Source organism: Diprion similis, chromosome 8 (assembly GCF_021155765.1).
Source record: "Diprion similis isolate iyDipSimi1 chromosome 8, iyDipSimi1.1, whole genome shotgun sequence".
NCBI lineage: Eukaryota > Metazoa > Arthropoda > Insecta > Hymenoptera > Diprionidae > Diprion > Diprion similis.
Window position 1 is genome coordinate 5,902,462 of NC_060112.1, and position 20,443 is coordinate 5,922,904.

The 20,443-nt window shown below is 37.7% G+C and overlaps 3 protein-coding genes and 1 long non-coding RNA gene across 4 annotated transcripts; 1 reads left to right on the forward strand and 3 right to left on the reverse strand.

The window, feature by feature from the left end:
- Nucleotides 1-725: 725 nt before the first annotated feature.
- Nucleotides 726-5,059, reverse strand: LOC124409902 (prostatic acid phosphatase-like). Its single transcript, XM_046887856.1, has 7 exons — nt 4,633-5,059; nt 4,469-4,567; nt 3,649-4,071; nt 2,248-2,371; nt 1,940-2,151; nt 1,635-1,815; nt 726-919 (listed from the first exon to the last, which is right to left on the reverse strand). Exons 1-7 carry the CDS (start codon nt 4,744-4,746, stop codon nt 795-797), a joined length of 1,278 nt encoding a protein of 425 aa, XP_046743812.1. The 5' UTR covers nt 4,747-5,059; the 3' UTR covers nt 726-794.
- Nucleotides 5,060-6,797: 1,738 nt separating this feature from the next.
- On the forward strand, nt 6,798-7,672 carry LOC124409911. The gene is made up of 2 exons (XR_006929551.1): nt 6,798-6,937; nt 7,182-7,672. It is a non-coding gene; the product is annotated as an uncharacterized LOC124409911 (long non-coding RNA).
- A 1,920-nt stretch (nt 7,673-9,592) lies between these two features.
- LOC124409045 (prostatic acid phosphatase-like) lies at nt 9,593-11,992 on the reverse strand. Its single transcript, XM_046886438.1, has 6 exons — nt 11,894-11,992; nt 11,705-11,848; nt 10,907-11,329; nt 10,467-10,590; nt 10,158-10,369; nt 9,593-9,754 (listed from the first exon to the last, which is right to left on the reverse strand). The coding sequence occupies exons 1-6, from the start codon at nt 11,990-11,992 to the stop codon at nt 9,593-9,595; spliced, it is 1,164 nt and encodes a 387-aa protein (XP_046742394.1).
- A 3,849-nt stretch (nt 11,993-15,841) lies between these two features.
- LOC124409900 (pre-mRNA-processing factor 40 homolog A) lies at nt 15,842-19,843 on the reverse strand. The gene is made up of 8 exons (XM_046887849.1): nt 19,709-19,843; nt 19,261-19,489; nt 18,302-18,734; nt 17,794-18,225; nt 17,243-17,711; nt 16,529-17,164; nt 16,310-16,456; nt 15,842-16,227 (listed from the first exon to the last, which is right to left on the reverse strand). Exons 1-8 carry the CDS (start codon nt 19,709-19,711, stop codon nt 16,024-16,026), a joined length of 2,553 nt encoding a protein of 850 aa, XP_046743805.1. The 5' UTR covers nt 19,712-19,843; the 3' UTR covers nt 15,842-16,023.
- Nucleotides 19,844-20,443: the final 600 nt, after the last annotated feature.

Below are 20,443 nucleotides of genomic sequence, written 5' to 3' on the forward strand. Positions count from 1 at the left end.
TGCTGCATACAGCAGAAGTCCTCACACCACGTATGTATGTATGTACCTACCAAGCAGCCAATGAGAGCATTTTGCTGTACTGCATCCAGCGTTTGCGGCACGTGAAAATGCGGCTTAAGAGAGAGAAGGCAGCAATTGGAGCCGACTCTCTCACTCTAATCGGTGACTTGGCGAGACTCTCTCTTTTTGCGGCCTAAAGGCTTGTATACGTCACTTCCCTACTCTATTTATTATATATGTAGTATTTAAATCCGTGGTAGTATTGGTTGACTGAATCGACTGAATCATCTTCACTATCCTCTTTGCTTCAACCCTTTCAGTCATATGAGCAGTGCTGCCAACAACAGATACGCCAAATTGACTAATCTTTTCAAAATTAAACCAATTTATTTACCCGTTGTATAATATATAAAATTATATGTATAATTATATTTCCAAAATGATTTCTACAATAATACTTTGTGTTATCAAATCTCAATTTTGATGTCGCTGTTTTATATTAATATAAAGTGAGCAGAATCTGTTTTTTACAGCCAAGTTGAAAGATGAATTAAACCATAACAGCTGACTTAATTAAATTGCTCTAATATCACGAAAATTTTTGGATACCAAATGAACACCACTTGTCAAATGACATTCACTCTAATCCCCTAAATAAATTTAATCATTTATCCAACGATCGATAAAAACAAGGGATGAAATTCAGACTAGAAAATTCTCTTTTGATAATACTAAAGTATTTCAACGTCTGCATTAGTATCCCTAGTAATCATAATTCACATTTTATTAATAAATTAAATAGGATCTGTTGTCAACTTTAGGTAATAACGGTTACTATCACAGTTATTATGCCAGTAGACAAAGCCGATGATTAATAAACCTAGTAATACGACGACAACCAGCAACGATATTGAAATTCCTGAAATAGAAATGTACAGAGAGTAAGAATTTAGAAATGGAAAGATGCCGTATGAATTGTCAATAAAAAAAAGGGGTACGCCGGGCAGAAGGAACTTCTCAAGCATTTTTATATTGAATTATTGTAAATGGAATCTACGACAAAGTGGAATAGATTTATGGATGCTATATTATGGATGCTAATTTATAATTGAAATCATAAAGAAATTGTTCATACGAAATTCAATATCCATGTTACAAATGTATATACAGCGATTATTTATCAAAATTATTTACAAAAATTAGGTAAAATCTATTGCATTTACATGCATTTGTTAATTCTTTATAGATAAATATGTAGACTCATTTACTATCTTGTTCACAATCACGGTGTGTTGAACTTTACATTATGTTTATTATTCAAAACACTGGAAATAGTATAGTCGTGTCTTATGTTGCCTCAGCAGTTACGATATAAGGGAGTCAAACGTTGAGTCCGCTATAAGAAAGCTGTAGTAACACTGCGCGGTGATATACTACTGACACGCAAGTCAAAGTAAGAAAAATAGGGAAATGCAGAAATAAATAGGTATACTGAAGCTGCAATAGGGGCGGAGGGGTCTGGCATTACCAAGAGAAGTGCTATAAGAAGTTCCTTTCAAAATTTCTCTAATTGGTATGAATGTTGTTAACTTCAAATGAACTAAGGGATTGTAACTAAATAAAACTTAACTTACCAAATATAGATGGCATGGTAATATTGTGCGTGTACTGTTCCCAGCCTAGAAGGCATTCCTTTGCCCAATCTTTTGGTATCATATCTTTCGTTAGATCTACAAATTTCCCTAATGGACACGCGACCTCGCAGCCTGGCAAGGTTAATATCCTCGGTTCAGCAGACGTATTTTTGTACGAAATCTACAATATTGAAGAGAAATCTGAGGTGGTAATCATTCTACGAAAGCTTGACTTGCATGCAAAACACAGTATGAATGACCTGAAGAATTATTCATTACAATGCACAAGTAGAATGGATGCCTACCGTTACAATATACTCTTTCAGTGAGTTCACTCTTAATTCCACGAGGACAGTCGCTGTATATGGAGGACAGTGTGGCTCAAATAAACCTAATGTCATCAAAAAGTTTGCCACTGTGGTATCATGGGCGCTGTATATCCATATTTTTCTATTTGGGAATAGTGTATTTTTTGATTTGCTTACTAGGTGATCTACCATTTCACCTAATAATCGACCTGCCAGGGATCAGTGATCTTTTTTAATGAAACATCAATTCTCAGGAATTTATTTTACATAGTTAATATACGTTTTGCAGGGATATTTCTACTTGCCTGACTTCAATCTTTGGAGTATTTTATTATGAGCTTCTACGGTAAAACTAAAATCCGCTAGAGGTCTTAATTTATCTGGATATACAGATTTCGTCCACTCTGGCAAGGTTCGGTTATACAGAACCTGGAAAAGAATAACTTATTGATTATTCAGCTGAATTGTAATAACAATTACTACATCGACATCTTAGAAGTAATGGAATTATAGTACGAATATTATTTCTTCGTTAAGGATCTCAAATCACGCTATGGAAAATTTTTGGAGTTTTATCTGCCTGTGGACAAGGATTTCTGTTACGAATGATTAATATTTAGTAATTTCTTCATTCATCACGAAAAAATATTTTTTAGGGAAAAAACGTTTGACGTGTTAAGCGGGTTCCCTGGTTGATTTCAACATTGACATATATATCTCTAAATATAGAATTTCACATATATCAAATGCAAAAAGCGTTTCACAGCCCCATTTGATACGCAATACTGAACAAAAACACTCGTAACACATTTTCATTTGATTCAGAAATAAAGATATGGCATGAATTCTACAAATTTATTATTACGATTTCATAGAACCCATACCATTTCTTTTTTTCTGTGCCAAATGAAAATTTATCAGTGTTTTTATTCAGAATTGCATATAGAATGGAACTGTTAAGCCCTTTTTTGCATTTGAGACATGTGAACTTCCATATTTGGAGACATATACTTCAACTTCGAAATCGACTAGGGCTCCTCCTTAAATGCCAGCAGAAAATCTAGTATTCAAAAGCAAAACTAATTTTTGCAGTCTGTTATACAGCATGGAGAAAATAAAATATTGGATATCAAATAATTACGATACCTAATTGATCAAGTATTTACAATTACGTATTATGACATTGACACGGTTATCAATTCATTGGTAAGATATTGAATTACACAAGTGTTGTCTCCGAAGGTTATTGTGCTCTTTTTCATGTGCTTTGCCAACAGTGGTTCATTTGTGTATCATCATTCAAGGCCAAGCTGCGATTATGCCAGAAGGCAAAGATACTGAACTCACAGGATGCTAATTGTACTATGACCGACATAAACATTAGTTTTTTTTATTTCAATGCAAACGTTTGTGCAATAAAGAACACTGATTAGGCTTTTGTACAGAATGATCGACAATCTTCTCTAATGGTAAATTCGAAGCGGTTTTCAATTTACGTTATTTTCTAATATTTTAAAAAAGATCTTTGTCCCAGATATTGCATTTCACGAATAACCTATGCTCGTGAAAATGAGTAAGAACTGTTCAATTAAGCAAAGCAATTACTGTATTATCAAGCTAGATTAATAAATCAACAAAAAAAAAGATTAGTAAATATTTCTCTCAAAACGAAGAATTGGTATTCAAGATATGCGATGATTAATTACCTCGATAAATAATGTATTAAATATGTCATTAACATCAGTGACAGATTGAACCGAAGTACCAGCTTTTTTGCTCAAATAATCGTACAGCCCTTTGTTATCATCATTGATTTTCCTGACCTCAGGGGAGTTGATAACATTTTCCAACTCTTTTTCATACTTTGGGCAGTATTTCTTACTCGCCAGCAGGCTGTCCTCAAGTTCAGGTATAGTATGGACAGGTATAGGCATCCACTTAAGTTTGTCCCATACTTGGTCTCCTTCAGGTGGATAAAGACCAGCCAAATTAGCCTCTGCCGACATCAGCGTCCTGTCGACGTCCGTACTTTGTACATGTACATCATAGGGAGTATAATGTTCTGGTAGTAAGTGTGAATAACGCTTTCTAAACCAACGACCAAGCTGAAGATGCTGACTTTTTCCAATCTGAAATATTCAAACAATTTGTGTCCGACTTTTGTAGAGTCCGTGGGTTTGAATCATTGAACGAGATTTAAACCAATGTAGAATTAGGAATTGTGTACTAGATCAATGACCTCTGAAAGAAATAACAAATTTTTCCAACCGTTTCTCATGTAAGCTCTTGTTTACTGTTTGTATCGCTGGGCCTAACAATAACATTGGCCTTTCGAAATTGTCAAATCACATATACAAAATCTCACAATGTTTCGCTTTCACTAACCAATGACCATTTCTCCTTGATACCGACTTCATGGTCAATATTAGCCATTGAGTATTTAGAGTATTTATGATCAGGTGATAAGAACACTAAATTCAACAAGGTGGTCAAAACTGATAGCGTATTAATAGGCTGTTTACTTACATTGGTCAGTTGACCAAAGGGCACAGGCCAAAAGGATTCGTTGCCCCAAGGATCCGTGGGGTACGGCTCGACGGGTGTCCGGTCCCCATGTCTGAAGAGCTGAAAAAGTGTGATGGGATAGTTGATACAAAATTAGAAGCCAGGTATCACAACGAAATACTTACAACGTTTGCGAAGATGATGGTTCCCAGGTCAAGATTTTCGTTGTGGGACGTCGAGGCGCCCAAAACAATGCAGCAAGTGGTCACGAGCACGACGACCGCTTCGACGGTTCGCATGTTGCAACGAGTACTCGCGAATAAAAATGAAAATCCGGTATATTTCAAAAGCTGATAAATCACATGTGTGTACCAGAGATGATAAGCTGCTCCCACCACTCACTTCTGCGGTTTTGCTAATGAACGGCAACGAGGAAATTATTCTTACGCGATGATTACGATGGGCTGGAATTTATATTTTCGGGCACGTTTCATCATTTCGTCGCCGAAGAAATGAATACATACTACTTACAGACAGCTAAACAACATTGACATATCCAAATTGTCTAATTGTTTACTGTAAACACGACGACCCAACTAGTACAAACGGATTTTAATACTCGATTTAATATTATACTTCCAATTCACCGATTAGATTGTTTACCATGTGATCTAGCTAGTGATTACTAATTTTATTGATACTTTGCGTGTTACCCAACAGAATTTTGTGTATTTTTTTTTTTTTTTTTTATTTAGAGCTAATGCAACGGCATCTGTCTCGAACGAGAACGATGCCAACTCATGTTGTACCGATTAGCGTCCAAAGTAAACGGAATATATTGATAATTGATGCAAGAATTTACTATGCGTCACTTTCACGGGGCGAGTAATAGTTACCCAAAATAAGCGATTTTCGATTATTTTGTCTCGATTAATCGAGTATGATCGATTATTTTTCAAACTCGATTAATCAGAATCGGTTTTGTTACTTTACTCCCATAAATGATATGCAATACAATATCAACTTATGTGATTAAAATATCAATTATCATCATTATCTTACTTACTAAGTATCTATTTGATATAATAAGTAAAAGATATAGAAAACATTTCCACTTGAAACTGAAAAATATCTTGAATGAAACTATAAATTATTAAAAAACTGATCCGGCATTAAGACTACATACTGAAATTGACGAAATTTAGAACTCATATGCACGGTTTCAAAAAAATTCAAAATAATCGATTAATTTTTGCCTGTTCAGTCAAGTCGTGTTCTATTATTATTTGGACTCTATTAGCTAGTGACCATGGCTAATTGAGATTCACAGGCTGCTTAACAAAACTGCAGACGCAAGAGTCGCCGTCTCAAGTCCGACGTGGAAATAGACGATATCCATCGATGTTTCGACTATTGATATTTTTGATAGGTGTTTTTTAAATTTGATGCATCGATAGTCGATGGAAAATATTGGACTATCGACATTTTAGAGTCAAAAGTAAAATCAATTTCAGTGCCAACATCTGTCGGTAACTTATCTATACCATTTCCATGTGTAGGATATATAGTATACACGCGGAACATTTTCACATCTGACCCTTACCGACCGAGCGAAAACATCCGTTTTCCTTCTATATTAAGAAATTTCGGGATGAAGATACTTATATCCAGAAAATCGTAAGAAAAATGTGTGGTTTATTGAAACGTGTCGCTATTCCTACATTTCCCGCATATAAGGGTAAAAAAACGTATATTTGATGGACTTTCCGCCAGAGCTAATAGAATGAGGAGTAAAATGAGCTATAGTGAGACTGTTTTCAATATTGCAATATTGAGGCCGCTGGACGAAAACTAGTGATTACAATAATTTCGTAAATAAAAGATGTTCTCGCGATCAACTGGGTGATCCTCAAAATTCACGGAAAAAATGAAGGCAATAAAAATATTGTATGTAAGTTTGTAGGTATGCAGTTATCAAATCGTATCGAATTGAAGAGTACAATCTGAATTTTGGCTGTTCATGCACGTCGTTACGGTCCGGCTGTTCAAAAGCGAATGACGCTGCGCAGCGCTCGCCGCTCGGAAGTAAGTATCGATCAGTCGGAGCTGGAAGTGACTAGCAGTGCGTAGCGAAACGCAGAATGCGGTCCCAGTTAGACAGAATTGTTGTAACTTGCAGCGTCAGGTGTAAATTTGAATTCTGTAACGACCTCAGTGGGATCCCATCGGAAAATGACCATGTTCAGGCTGATACGCTCAAAACAGCGTAGGGGAAAGGGGGGTAGCCCCGGCCATATTCAAAATCTATGCTCGCTTTGTCTTTATTTCGATTGTTTCCATTGTCCTGTGTTGTTTCGCGTCCCACCAGTAACGCGCGAACAGTAGAGCTCACCTCGGCTTTGTGTCCGGTCGTGAGAACGTAAACACTGATTTCTGTGAAACACGATCACGTTATACTCAAAGTAAAAAAGTGTGCTCCATTGAAAAAACGTAAGTAATTATATTTTTTACCTGGCCAACATTTATTATAATCATTAAATCTTACATGTAATTTTTGGTTTGGAAAAATTAATATTTATTTTAGTGCTGAAGCCATAATTCTGCTAAAAATCGAATCGGGTAGCTCCGGCCACCACTTTGGCGGGTAGCTCTGGCCATTTATTCAAAGGCCTATTTCTTATCGAAATTTCATAAAAAAAGATTTACTGCAATTACATGTCGTTTGTTTACGTAGGTGAGCGTCAAAATGGCTAAGTTCAAAGGAAGAACTACGAACCGAGGAAATTGGAGTGGCGAAAATATGAGAAGAGCCATCAAAATCAGCTGATTGAGAAATCAGCAGTTCCGAAAAAAGCAAAAGATCGCGGTGAAAAAAAGGAACGTCACAAAAGGCAAAGCTGAATCGAAATCGCGTGCCAAAAAAAAAGACACCGAGTGCATAATTTGTGGCGAAACATTTGACGAGGACTGGATCCAATGCCACAAATGTCAAGACTGGGCTCACGAGGAATGCGTTGATATAAATCCAGGCGATTTATACTACACGTGTGACGTTTGTGTAGCCAAAGAACGATTTCGGAATTAAATATCGCAGTGGCCGGAGCTACCCGCCACTTTTCTTCGGAGGATGAATTTAAGCCAAAAATTAACATTTTTTTTTTAAGTTGTTGATAATTTACAATTTTTTTTGTTCGATATTCCGTTGAAATATATCTTTGTTGAAATGTTCATGCAATTCCGATTAATTATTGAACCTTAATTTGCGGCATACACATAGAAATAGAAAACTGGCCGGGGCTACCCCCCTTTCCCCTATTGGGGGCTGCGTTAAACTATTTATATTAAATTCACGTTATTCTACCGTCAGTTTCGGAGACTTTGCCAGACTGATTTTCTAAACAAAATACGGTGCGGGAAGCCTAATTCTATATAAAGCAAATACCATTACCATTACACTCACTTTATTGGACATCCACCCATTTTTCTGGATTCTCATTACTTTCTTACAGAGGGGATATTTCATAACTCACTATGATAGTCATAGAGCTCATAAACGCGATAAAACATCACGACAATTTCACAGTTTCTATGGTATTGATAGAGACGGTATTATCGCATTTATTTATTTTTGTGTAACACTGCAGCAATTGTCTAATCCTTCTCGTACTCCCAGATTTGGCTTTTCGATGGAAATTTACTATATTATATGATAAGGAATGTTTTGTAGAAAACCTTGAGCTTGCTAGGTTTGTCAATTATTTTTTCATCCTGTGGTAATAATAATATCCTGGTGTATTATTTGTGTAATTTTTTTTTCAATATCTGAGGTATATTTGATATGAGAACCCCTAATTATAGGCAATTCATGGTACAAGCCCACTCTGAGCAGCTTCGTTGACCTTCGATCAGCGCGCGGCTGACGCACTAAAATATAAGACGGCCCCTGAGTCTTGATTCTGATTTATTATTCACTCGTCAAAAGAAGATATTTTTAGGTTCATCTAGATGGCTCTTAGCACGGCTTTCACGTGTGAAAAATAAGTCAGTTAGAATCAGGGGTCTAACACAATCAGGCAAAATCAGAATAAAAATGAGCCAATCAACACACACCTTAGAAAAGCTACGCCAATCGTAGGGCTTATTTCTTATTTCCTCTTACTGTGCCACGGACTCAATACTAACTACGCCCATTTACCTTTACACGTGGTAAAAGGGCGTATAATGACGGATACATCCTTATATCCCTAGGCACGCGATATACTTGTATTCAATATGTTGCCGCTCCCTATGGTTATTTTAGGGTTTTCTATCCATGCTGGCTTCTCAGCATGTCAACCATTACGAGAATATCCTCGCCTTTGCGAGACCCACTCGAAACGGTCAACTCGTGACAACCGTTTTTGGGTTCCACTACTGATTCGCAGACTGCAATTTCCACACCAGTTTCCCGGAGTGTCAATCATTGCGGCGTAACCCCTTGTATCAGGTCCCCAGGAAGCCAGCACAAAACCCGTAATGTTGAATGTAATTGCTCTTCTTTCATATTTACCAATTCAATTTCATTATGCAAGTTGTCGCTAATCGGCGCGCTGATAGCTATACATTGTGAAAATACGACACTATACGTGTATTTACGCATGGATACATTATTATTATTATCCTATAACACTTTACGCCTTGCTCACGCGCCGTTCGGAGCAATACCAACTTTATACCATCAGACATTCCATTCATCCTCCTCTTTCAGGTAACGGTCTTTATAATAAAGGAATCGAGTAACTGAGCATAATCATATTATTTCAATTATTTAATTAATAAAATGACAAACAAAAAGGTTGACAGGGATAACCAAACAAAATAAACCCGATTCCACTTGTGCCGTCAATAACTTTGACGGTGATAGAGATTCCCGCTAACTTACCTTTACTGGTCTTTACCATTATTGTCGCTTAGTCATACAAGTTTCTTATTATGTTAATAATTTTGCGACTCCAACCAATCCCGCTTAATTTTGTCCATAATAGGTGGTGCGATACCCAGGGAAAGACACTTTTCAGGTCAGCACCGAGGGCAAATTATTTTGTTTCCTTGTTTCTAAGGAATTTTGCCATTTAGCATTAAGATGTGCTGATGCTGCAATATCGTTTATTGATGTTTGTGATTTGCGCTGTTTAAAAGACATTCCTTTGCCCAATCTGTTGGGATTGCATCTTCAGTCAATGTTACGAATTTAGTTAATGGACACGCGACCGCACAGCCTGGCAAAGCTAACAGCCTCGGTTCATCGGACGTACTTTTGTACGAAATCTAAAATATAGAAAAGAGGAATCAGAGGTTGTAATCATTTTAGAAGAAGGTCAACTTGCAGACAAAACCTGGTATAAGCGACCGGAAGAATTGATTATTAACACTTATTAGCGCATGGGTCTTTGGTGTCCCCCTCAAATTTTTCACATGAAACAACTGAAAAACCGAGGTAGTTGTAAGAATGATGAGGTGATATGGAAAAAAAATATTCCATAAAAAGTATCGCTCGTTACACAAAGTAGAATAGTTCTACAGTAATTCAGAATTTTTACAGATTTGACGGAACACGTTGAGCCAATGAAAAAGATTACGGACGCGAGCGACCCATGTGCGGGGTTTGCGTGTCCCAAAAAATAGTGCTAAAATGAAGTATTAAAATGAAACGAATAAAACGTATTCCTACCGTCACAACATATTTTCCCAATGAGTTCACTCTCAATTCTACGAGGACAGTCGCCGCATACAGAGGAACGTGTGGCTCGAACAAATTTAACGTCATTAATAAGTTTGCGACTGTGGTATCGTGAGCGCTGTACATCCATATTTTCCTATTCGGGAATAGCGTATTTTTCGATTTGCTTACTAAATGATCTACGATTTCACCTAATAATAGCCCTGTCAGAAATCAGTGATTTTTTAAATCAAACATCAATTCTATCAGGGATTCATTTTACATGGTTGATGTACATTTCGCAGGGATATTTCTACTTGCCTGACTTCAATCTTTGGAGTATTTTATTGTAAGCTTGTATAGTGAAACTGACATCCGCCAGAGGTTTTAATTTATCTGGATATACGGATCTTGTCCACTCCGGCAATATGTAGTTGAAGAGATCCTGAAAAAAAAATAACAAGTCGATAACTCAGCTGATTTGTGATAAGAATCACTACATCGACATTTCAGAAGCATTGTAATTTTAACAATTTTTATCTGACAGCAAACTTTTTCTGATAGGTGAAGATAAATCATTGTCTCGGATGTTGCATTGCATCAGGAACCTATGCTCGTGAAAGTTAGGGAAAATTGTTTATGAAGCGAAACGCTCACTATATTATAAAGCATAAATGATCAGTCAAATAAAAAAAAAGATATATTGAAATATTACTCTCCAAACGGAGAATTGGTATCCAAAATATGCATCGATTATTTACCTGAACGAGAAGCGTATCATATATACTGCTAACGTCTTTGACAGATTTAACTAAAGTACCAGTTTTTTCGCTCAAATAATCGTACAGCTCTTTGTTATCCTCATTAATTCTTTGGATAGGAGGAGAGTTCAATACATTGTGCAACTCCTTCTCATATTTTGGGCAGTATTTTCTGCTCGCCAGCAGGCTGTCCTCAAATACGGGTGTAGTATGGACAGGTATAGGCATCCAATTAAGTTGATCCCAGACTTGATCGTCTTTAGGTGGATAAAGACCAGCCAAAGCAGCCTCTGCGGACATCAGCGCTCTGTCGATGTCCGTACTTCGTACATATATATCATTTGGACTATAACGGTCTGGCAGAAAATGCGAGTAACGCTTTCTAAACCAACGACCGAGCTCGAGCTGCCGACATTTTCCAATCTGAAATATTCAAACAGTTTGCATTCGACTTTAGTCGAATCCATGAGTTTGGCTGTTTGAATTTGATTTAAGCAATTGCAAAATTAGGACTCGTGTACTAGATCACCAACCTCTGAAAGAAACAACAAGTTCTTCCAATCGTTTCTTATCCAAGCATTAAATTAGTAAAGTAAGCGTTCCATAACATCGGCAATTCAAAATTAACAATTTATATGCAAGTATCAAACCATTCCGGGTTCATTAATCAGTAGCAGCCTCTCCTTGACACCGACTTCATGGTCAATCTCAGCCATTGGTCTTTCAGTGTTTGTGTAAAAACGGTAAAATCAAAAAGACAGTCAAAATTGATGGTGTATTGATGGGCGCTTTACTCACGTTAGTCAGTTCCCCGAAGGGCACAGGCCAAAAGGATTCGTTGCCCCAAGGATCGTTGGGATAGGGGGCGGCGGGTGTCCGGTCTCCATGCCTGAAGAGCTGGATGAGAAGTACGATAGGATAAAAGTTAATATAGAAAATAGAAGTCAGGTGTCACGGAGAAATACCTACGAGGCTTGCGAAAATCACGGTTCCCAGGTCGAGATTTTCGCTGGAAGTCGGTGAGGTGCCCAAAACCATGCAGCAGCAGGTTGTCACGACGGCGACGATCACTTCGGCGGTTAGCATGTTGCACCGAGTACTCCCGATCAAACATGTAAATTCAGCATATTTAAAAAGTTGATTATGCACATATATATATGTCGGAGATGCGGATCTGTTGATTCTGGGGGGAGTTTTGTGCAAGGTTCTAAGCTACTCCCACCACTCGCTTTTGCTAACTAACCGTCACGAAGAAATGAATTTTACGCGATGATTTCGACAGGCTGGTAATCATATTTTTGCGCACATTCCATCGGCTCGTCGCCGAAGAGATACTATATGTATTTTTACATATATTCTACTTACAGACAGCTAAGCAACCTCGACATGCCTAATTATTTACACACGTGTTTAAACACAACGACGCAACGTTCTACTGTATTACGGTTATTGGGGTTAATTTTCTTTTTTCTACAAGGATATTCATACCTTGTCAACAATTCGAATATTTTGTAGATTTTGACAGGAGGTAGCACAGAAAAACGGGTTTGTAGCATGTGCGCACATAGGGACTTCTTGACTTATGCGGCAAATTAAACTCGTCAAGAAATCCCTATTTTATGCGCACTTGATACGAAAATATCTATTGTGTAACACTAGTATGGTTTACGCATCTATTTTGACAGCGTTCCGTGCGAAATTGTTTTTGCGAAAGTACAAAAAAGCGATTCGAAGTATAAAAAAATGCGCTTTCATGACCTAGTAATGATAAGTGCTTTTTTCCGTACTCCGCTATAAAAATAGTACATTGTGTACCAAGAGGGTAGGGTGGTATTTTTGAGGCCAAGCGCGATGTTTTCCGTACGAGTCGTAAACGAGCGCGCGAAGCGCCCAAGTGCTACTTTTCTCCCGCTTATCACGTCAAAAAAGTAAACATTATCGTTGAGTCGGGAATGAAGTTTTTTTTACCACGCGTACTTACAATATTTGTCTGATATTGCAAATTCACGCTCGGCATAAAAATACATCTTATTGTTCAATGTTCTTATTAACTTATTACTTGCAATTCATCGACTAGAATGTTTACCATGTTCTTTGGACAGCTGTTGATTCCGTTGTCTTATAACTTCATCAACACTTTGCGGGTGTAGCCAATAGAATTTTGTTCTATTTCGTCTTCTTTTTTTTTCTTCTTCGAGTAAATGCGACGGCATTGTCTCGGGCTAGAACGATTCCATCTTATGTTGAATCGAATAGTGTAATAAATATAATGCTGAAATAAATTATTATTATTATTATAATTATTATTTATACTTATATCTTCATCGAGATCTTGACTTCTTAAAGATAAGTTTCATGATGAACATCTAGAATTTACAATGTGTTTCAGAAATTGCGATCAAATACGTTTAAAGAGTATATCCGACATGTCACGCTTTCGAGACAGGTACCAAGAGAGAGAGAGACTGTTTCTCGTTTCTCAAAAAGGCAGAAGGAATTATGCGAAGGTTTTTCATTAATTTTACGTTACTATTTATTTGATTTTAAGTGGGTATATTTGCATTTTTAAACCAGCTTCAAGGTCAACTAATTATAGATGCGAAAGTTTAGGCTGATTTCACCTTCACCAGGTTCAACTAATTATAGATATTATTATTCTTTTTTATATCTTTAAGATACACTCGTCCGTTCTCCTTGATCCTTGATCTTCTCGATTTTGGAATGTGTACTTTACTTGATCCTTTTCTATTTATTCACTGTGTCCTATGTCTGAAGCATATTCGATACATTTTTATGGCAATGGATTCATCGTTGATTGTTTATCAAAAAATGAGGAATATGTATAGAATTTGCGTTACACGATGATCTGCCAGCTATTAGTAGCACCATCAACTTTATTTTAACTGGGTTTGTGTTTGCGTGTAGGCACAGTACACATGATCGCGTCAACTCTACCAAATCTTCAGCCAAAGAAGGCCATCATGCAGAACCACGAGCCAGCGCTTTTATTTTAGTAATTCCAAAATGATTAAAATGTAGTTGTTTTAAGTTTAACTTTTATAATATTTCCGGTATAATAACTCGGTGTCCCAATAACACACAATGGCTACCTGTTGAAATAGCTTCTTTTTTCGCCAAAATGATTAAAAAATATCATGTTCTAGTTCTCTTGCTGGCCCCACACATATTTACAAAAAGCTTCAACATTACAAAATGTTTTAGCTTTCCAATCGAAACTCGTAAAATATCATGCCCTTTAATAAATCTTAAGTACGTCTCTGGAATTTCTTCCTGTACTCGTTGCATTGCACAGGTAATCACCTCATCTAATCGACATAATTGTTACTACTAATCTTATACTAAATTGCTCATAAAAATGCTGCCCACCCAATTTGTAGTCGCACTGTCGCACTGTAGGAATCGATCGTTTATAATCAGAATTTGTTAGCAAACAAGAATTCAGAGAAATATTAGACATCGAAAATGATTGCAAGCTCTTCTCTGCCTTCTCTTCAGGCCCTGGTAGGCGCGTTATGGACGAAGCCCCCCGCGGAAGGGGGGCGAGGGTTAAAAAGCAAATATTAATAAAATACCTAATACAGCAGTAAAATAATTGTAAAAGCTGACGAGGCAATCGTGACCTGCAATTATTATGATTATTTTAAGAAATGTCTGATATAAAATATTTCAAATAAACAGACGAAAGCATTTTTTGTATAAAAAATCATTATAATGTTTCCTTTTATGTGTAAGTGTCCTAATCTTATAGTTTAAAAACTACAATATTATTGGAAGTTTATAATAATACAGAAAGAAGTTGTTGAAAATTGAAAAAGACGAGAGAATACTAGAAAAACCGAAATAATAATTTACGGGAAATAAGTATAAGAAGGAATTACAAGCTACTTTCGTCTCGCTTTTCAGGTCAAAAATGTGAAAATTTTAATTTAGTCGAGAATAAATGTTTTTTTTTCAACAACTGAGTAATGGGCATAACCTATTTGCTATACTCAATTGGTTGATTAATTGAGTTATTCTGCAAACGTTTTAATTCTCCTTTCACTTATATTTCAAGAAAAAGGGAACTTTCTAGGGTTGTATAAATTTTGGCTTCGTATCCGGCTTGAAACGCAATCACATCTTCGACGCCATTGTAGTGTATGGGTATTTACTAAATTCACAGTGTTTGTAATAATTTCTTTAGTTTCTAGCACTCGAGCTTCTATACGCTCAGGTAGAGCACCACGGTTATACCCTCACTTTCAATACACGCATGTAATCAAACACCACGATGTGATAAGTTGAAACAGTCAATATGTACGATTAGCACAGTGACAAAAGTGTGTGCACTGACAATAACTATGTACGGCCCAAGATAAAATTCGCGGTAAGTCATTATTTTTATTGACGAAACAACAATAGTACACTTTTTGAACTAGTATCAATATTTTACCACGAATTATTGAAATAAATAATTTTTTCAGCTGAACACTCTGTATTTATCAGTGTACTTGTAAATAAAATAGTTCGTTGCCCTGCCGCCAAGGTTCTTCACTATCACTGTACACACCCGAGATTTTCGACCGCCCGCGTCGAGTGCCGATCAGCAAATACTGTGCAGCTTCCTCTCAGAACCGAAAAGCATCAAGTTGACGCGCAAATGGCGCGGTCAAACTTCAAAACTTGATGGTCCGTAACAAAATTGAGTGGAGAACTGAACGCTAGCATATCAATAATGTTTTACATTTTCGTTACCGTCTGCGAAATCGATGTACAACTGCACTATCGATTGATTCGCATTGCTAATCGTTGCACAAAAGGCGCTTGCAGCGATTCCCACGGTGATTCTGCGTGCAAAGAGGTGACTGAATGTTTATTGCGAATAACGTATCGGAATCGTCATTTTATTTTATGAGCACAAGAGGAACGTTGGAATTGATTCTTAATCATTTTCTTTAAATTTAATACTAACTGAAAATTAAAGTCACTTTACCGTATTGCCGTTGGATTACCCCGGGGTAAGATTACTTATTTCAAGTGATGAATACATTCAATGTTTGGTATATATCTCGAAGTCACTCTCGCATTGGATGCCGTTGCAAGAAGAATAGAACATTTCAATTGTCTTCCTGCTGCATTTGCAGTTCGCGCAATAGTTGTGCTCTTTGCTTTTCTAATTCATCCTCGGATAATTCATGGTGATGAGCAGCACTCTCGTTTACCGAACCATTTTCACTGTGGGCGGAGGTTCGTCGGTGTTTTTCATCCTTACGTTTTCGGTCAGGAGACTCTTCTGAAGATGGTAGTCTTGAAAAGGATCGCTGAACAAGAAATGAAAAGTAGAACAAATTCACTAGTTGAGTAAACACACGATCACAACGATAGAAATAAAGTTTCACTTACTGAACGGCTGCGACCTCTTTTCTTCTTACTTTTCTTGCGTTTGGTTTTTTTCACGTCAGATTCAGAACTGTCCGATTTACTCGGAGGACTCATAGATCGTGATTTTTGGGTTTTTTTCTTAGCCCCTTTTTCACTAGCATCAGACTCCTGAAAATAGTAGAAATAGATTTATCCGTTCTCGTCGAAACGGCAAAAAGGTATTTCTATATTTGCACTTACACTATGCGACCGAGATCGTGACTTTCTTTTTGGTTTTTTTGTCTTCTTTTTTTTGCTTCTTATGTGATGGTGACTACAGCTTTCCTCGATTTCGTGTTGATACTCCTTGAATATCCTTACTCTCTCGCTCTCGAGTGTTATGGCTTTAAAATCGGATTCTCCTTCGATTTTGGCTCTAACATCGTCCCACGACATCTGATAATCGACGTCTAAGGTTTTCAGCAAGTTTTTGAATCCAATTTCAAGTTTTTTGAATTTCCTTGTCTCTTCTTTGATCCTTTCCTTCTCCCTTGCCTCTGCTTTTTCAAGCAACAGATTATACGTGAGTTTGACATTTCCAGCATCCAGAGTCGCCGATTTTCTGTCCTCGCAAACCACTGTCGCAAACTCTTCAAATGTAGTATTAACCTGAACGTCGAAACTTTTGTCTTTTAAAATTTCGCGTATTATTTTCTTTTCGTCGTGGAAACGTGATTTTAAATCTTCGACGTAAAATTTGAACAGATCCAATGGTGTTGATCCCGGTTGACCGAGCATGGCTGAAAACCGTATATCAGCAGATAGCATGGGGTAAAGTTCCACCCAGAGTGACATAGACGTCAGCTTGCCTTGCTCGTGTAAATCGTCCAATAAACTCTGTAATATAAATAACGAAAGGAATGAATGACAGAATACAGCAAAATGACGTATCCATACGTGAATTCAGTGACTCACTATAAATCCGTCCCTATTTTTCCTCTCCAATCGTTTCCTTCGCTTTTTCTCCCGCTCCTTTTCCTCCTCTTCATCCTTCTCCAATTGACGAATATGGTTTTCAAAAACTAGCAGAGCATCTTCCTTGTCCATAGCCAACAAGTCCGCGTCTTCAGCAAACGCGGAGTGCTGAAGCAGCAATGCTTGTGCCTCCTGCCACGTGGTTTTGTATGTAACGTCTGTCATGGCATCTAATACAAGGGCAAGTCGTTTGGTATTACGTTTCTTCATAACCTTTGCTTCCTCTTTCTCACGTTTGGCCAAATTGAATATTACGTCCTCATAAATGTCACGACGATCTGAGTCTCCAACCGATCGCCAAAGCTCCAAGTTACCATACATCTCCTCGCATTTATAATACTTTGTATTACTCGTCATCTTCTCGTGAGTTAATAAAAATTGTTCTAAATCCTCCTTGGCTTTTTTCAACCTGACAACAGAAAAAAATACTCCAATACAAATCAATTACAATGCATCACCAACAGATTTTCAGTAACAAATAATAACTCTACCTCAGTCTTTCCTGTTCACGTTCTTCTTTAAGCCGTTGCGTTTTGTAGGCGTTGAAAGCCTGTTTTCTCTCGTTCAATTTCTTCATCTGTGGATACCTTGGATCATTTTGAATCATTTTTACTGCCTGTTCCCAAGTAGCATTAGAGGGTACATCTCGTTCCTTCAGCAACTCCTTGAATGCTTCGATCGCTTCCTTCTTATCCTTAAAATGCACTTTGGGTTCAGGAGTGCTGTTCCTACTCCCATTGGCAGAACCTTTCGTCGAGTTACTATCGTCGTCGGGTTTTGTCGGAGGAGTTGGAATATTTATCGCGGCGAGTGTTGCCGCCATAGCCTGTTCGATTGCCGATTTACAGCTCGCCTCAGGGGTGCTTGCTTGTGGTGTGGTAAGTTTTGGCGATAACGCATGCATTACAGGTGGAACAAGAGCCCTAGAAGAACATAATACGTTCGATCAAATATTTTCAAATCAAATCACCATTTGTCATTGAAACTAATAACACTCACGCATTCGAAGTACTGCTTGGAACAATAGCAGAGCCAGCAACAGCAGCAGAGGCAGCGGTAACTGAAGTAGCAGTACCAGCTTCCTCACTGGCAAGCTTTGCCTTCAATTCTTCAAGCTCAGGTGGTATAGTCCACCTTGATTCTTTGGTTGTGACATTGTGGTAGTATATTTTACTGTTGTCAGATTTGTACTCTTTCCATGGGCACTGAGATAGCAGCAATTCACTTGGAGTTTTCAATTCATCAGGTTTTTCCCAAAGTGATTGCTTTGTTGAACTGTTATAATAATAGGTACGACCGTCTGGAGCTTTGTGCTCTGTCCATTCAGACTTTTTTTCCATTGTTGGAATTGATGGTGTAACTGTGGTTGGCTCAAGCGCCGATGTCGTTGATGTTGGGACAGCTGGTGATCCAGTTATTTGAGGTGGCGCAGCTGAGAATAGCAAAACAAAGTGAACAAACTTAACTCAACAAACAGAATAGGACCTTTCACTAATCACGGGCTAGAAAAAAATGACTTAGTGGTTTCACCACACATAATCATTCTATATAGATAATCATAGTAAACTATTATTTATAATTGTACAAAAGTTCAATAATTGTTGTGTAATTCATAGTACACAAAAATTAGAACAAATTTCAAATTCCTTGACCTGTAATAAGAGTGGAGTACAAAAATGAACCAATATTCACCGTTAACAAAATTTTAGAAGCATAATTCAATTTCAGTTACGAAATAATTCTGGCTCTAATATAAGGTTTTCAGGGTATATCATTATTATTTATTACCAGACTGTTGATACAATAATAATGTAAATGTGACAGTTTATTACTTTATTAGCCCATTGTCAATTAATACTACAAACATATTCATGATCCTAGAGAATGATATAAGCAAAGCGGTAAAAGATATTGAGTGTAATAGATTTCCAATGGTATTAAATGATTACTCATCTTACCTATAACGTTTAAATCTGGTGGAGGTCCGGCGGAGATTGGAAAACTGAAACCAGGTGGCGGAATAGAAAATTGAGGTGGCATCATGTTCGGAGGGCCTGGAGGCAATCCTGGAGCTGGTATATAAGGGGTGCCAGGCATGATCGGTGGCACAAAACCTGGCGGCATGCTTGGTGGAACTGAAGGGAAGCCGGCTACAGTCCCAGGTGGCGGAATGCCGTCGCTGGATGCCTTTCATACAAAAACAAGTTACACGAAATCGAGATTGAAACTGAAAAGCTGATAGTGCATAAGCATCAGAACTCCGTTCATCGCATTTGTTTTTCGCATCACTAAAAGAACGGCTCGTTCTGCGGCCCTCGATAATTTTGAAGGTTAGGTTAGGTTATATTGACGCGCCGGTCAGCTCACCGGTTTTGGTGACTAAATAACAGATAAATATATTCTCACCATTATCCGTCCTCTAAACCTCGGTTAAAACACGTTGATCATTTAACGGCAACACCACCATTCACGAATCACAACGATATATAATTTACTTCGAAATTCCCACGAACTCCTAATTGAGTTATGTTGTGACTATAGACATAGTATAGAAGTTGACCGCACGAGCTTGGGCTAACGTGTAAGCGGCTACGATTGTAGCGTAGAAAGAGAAAACTGCTTATTGGAGCCAATTGGCCACAGACGTAAGAAATATGTTCAAGCCATAGACATCCTTGTCTAATCCCGTATGCCAGACAAGGATATTCGTTCAGATGCACCGATCGATAGCTCGAGGAACTTCGATAGTCTCGATAGAAATGGTGCGGATTTTCAAACCACCCAATAACAAAACAATCTCTGTTGCAATCTCACAACGGACGTTGATTGAAGAATGTATGTAATTACTATAGTCGATCATTTTTTCTGTGCTATATGGGGCAGGTTCTGCCCGCAAGTGGTATAATTATTATCAGCATTGGAGCTCTGAGACTGGAATCTCGTATATTTTATTCAACGTTGAAGTTCAGTGTGGCAATCGAGAAAATTACGTCACTACAATGTGGCGTTTTATTGGCTGCTTCGATTGGACCAGAGCTGTGATTAGACGAATAAATACGAATAGAACCAGACGTCTTTGCTTGTACGCAGCCAGCCGGGAACTGAGCTCAAAATCTTGTCCTCTTAACGTCGCCAGTCGCT

Coding starts and splice junctions, on each gene's coding strand:
- LOC124409900 (XM_046887849.1), bottom strand. Junction 18,226..18,301: donor CCAAGCAGTACTTCGAATGC/GTGAGTGTTATT, acceptor ATGTTCTTCTAG/GGCTCTTGTTCCACCTGTAA. Junction 16,228..16,309: donor AAAGAGGTCGCAGCCGTTCA/GTAAGTGAAACT, acceptor TTTCTTGTTCAG/CGATCCTTTTCAAGACTACC.
- LOC124409045 (XM_046886438.1), bottom strand. CDS start 11,992: ATGCTAACCGCCGAAGTGATCGTCGCCGTCGTGACAACCTGCTGCTGC. Junction 11,849..11,893: donor AAAATCTCGACCTGGGAACC/GTGATTTTCGCA, acceptor TGACACCTGACT/TCTATTTTCTATATTAACTT. Junction 11,330..11,704: donor CCTTCGGGGAACTGACTAAC/GTGAGTAAAGCG, acceptor TGAATATTTCAG/ATTGGAAAATGTCGGCAGCT.
- LOC124409902 (XM_046887856.1), bottom strand. CDS start 4,746: ATGCGAACCGTCGAAGCGGTCGTCGTGCTCGTGACCACTTGCTGCATT. Junction 2,372..3,648: donor TTAATACATTATTTATCGAG/GTAATTAATCAT, acceptor ATTCTTTTCCAG/GTTCTGTATAACCGAACCTT. Junction 2,152..2,247: donor ACTCCAAAGATTGAAGTCAG/GCAAGTAGAAAT, acceptor GATCCCTGGCAG/GTCGATTATTAGGTGAAATG.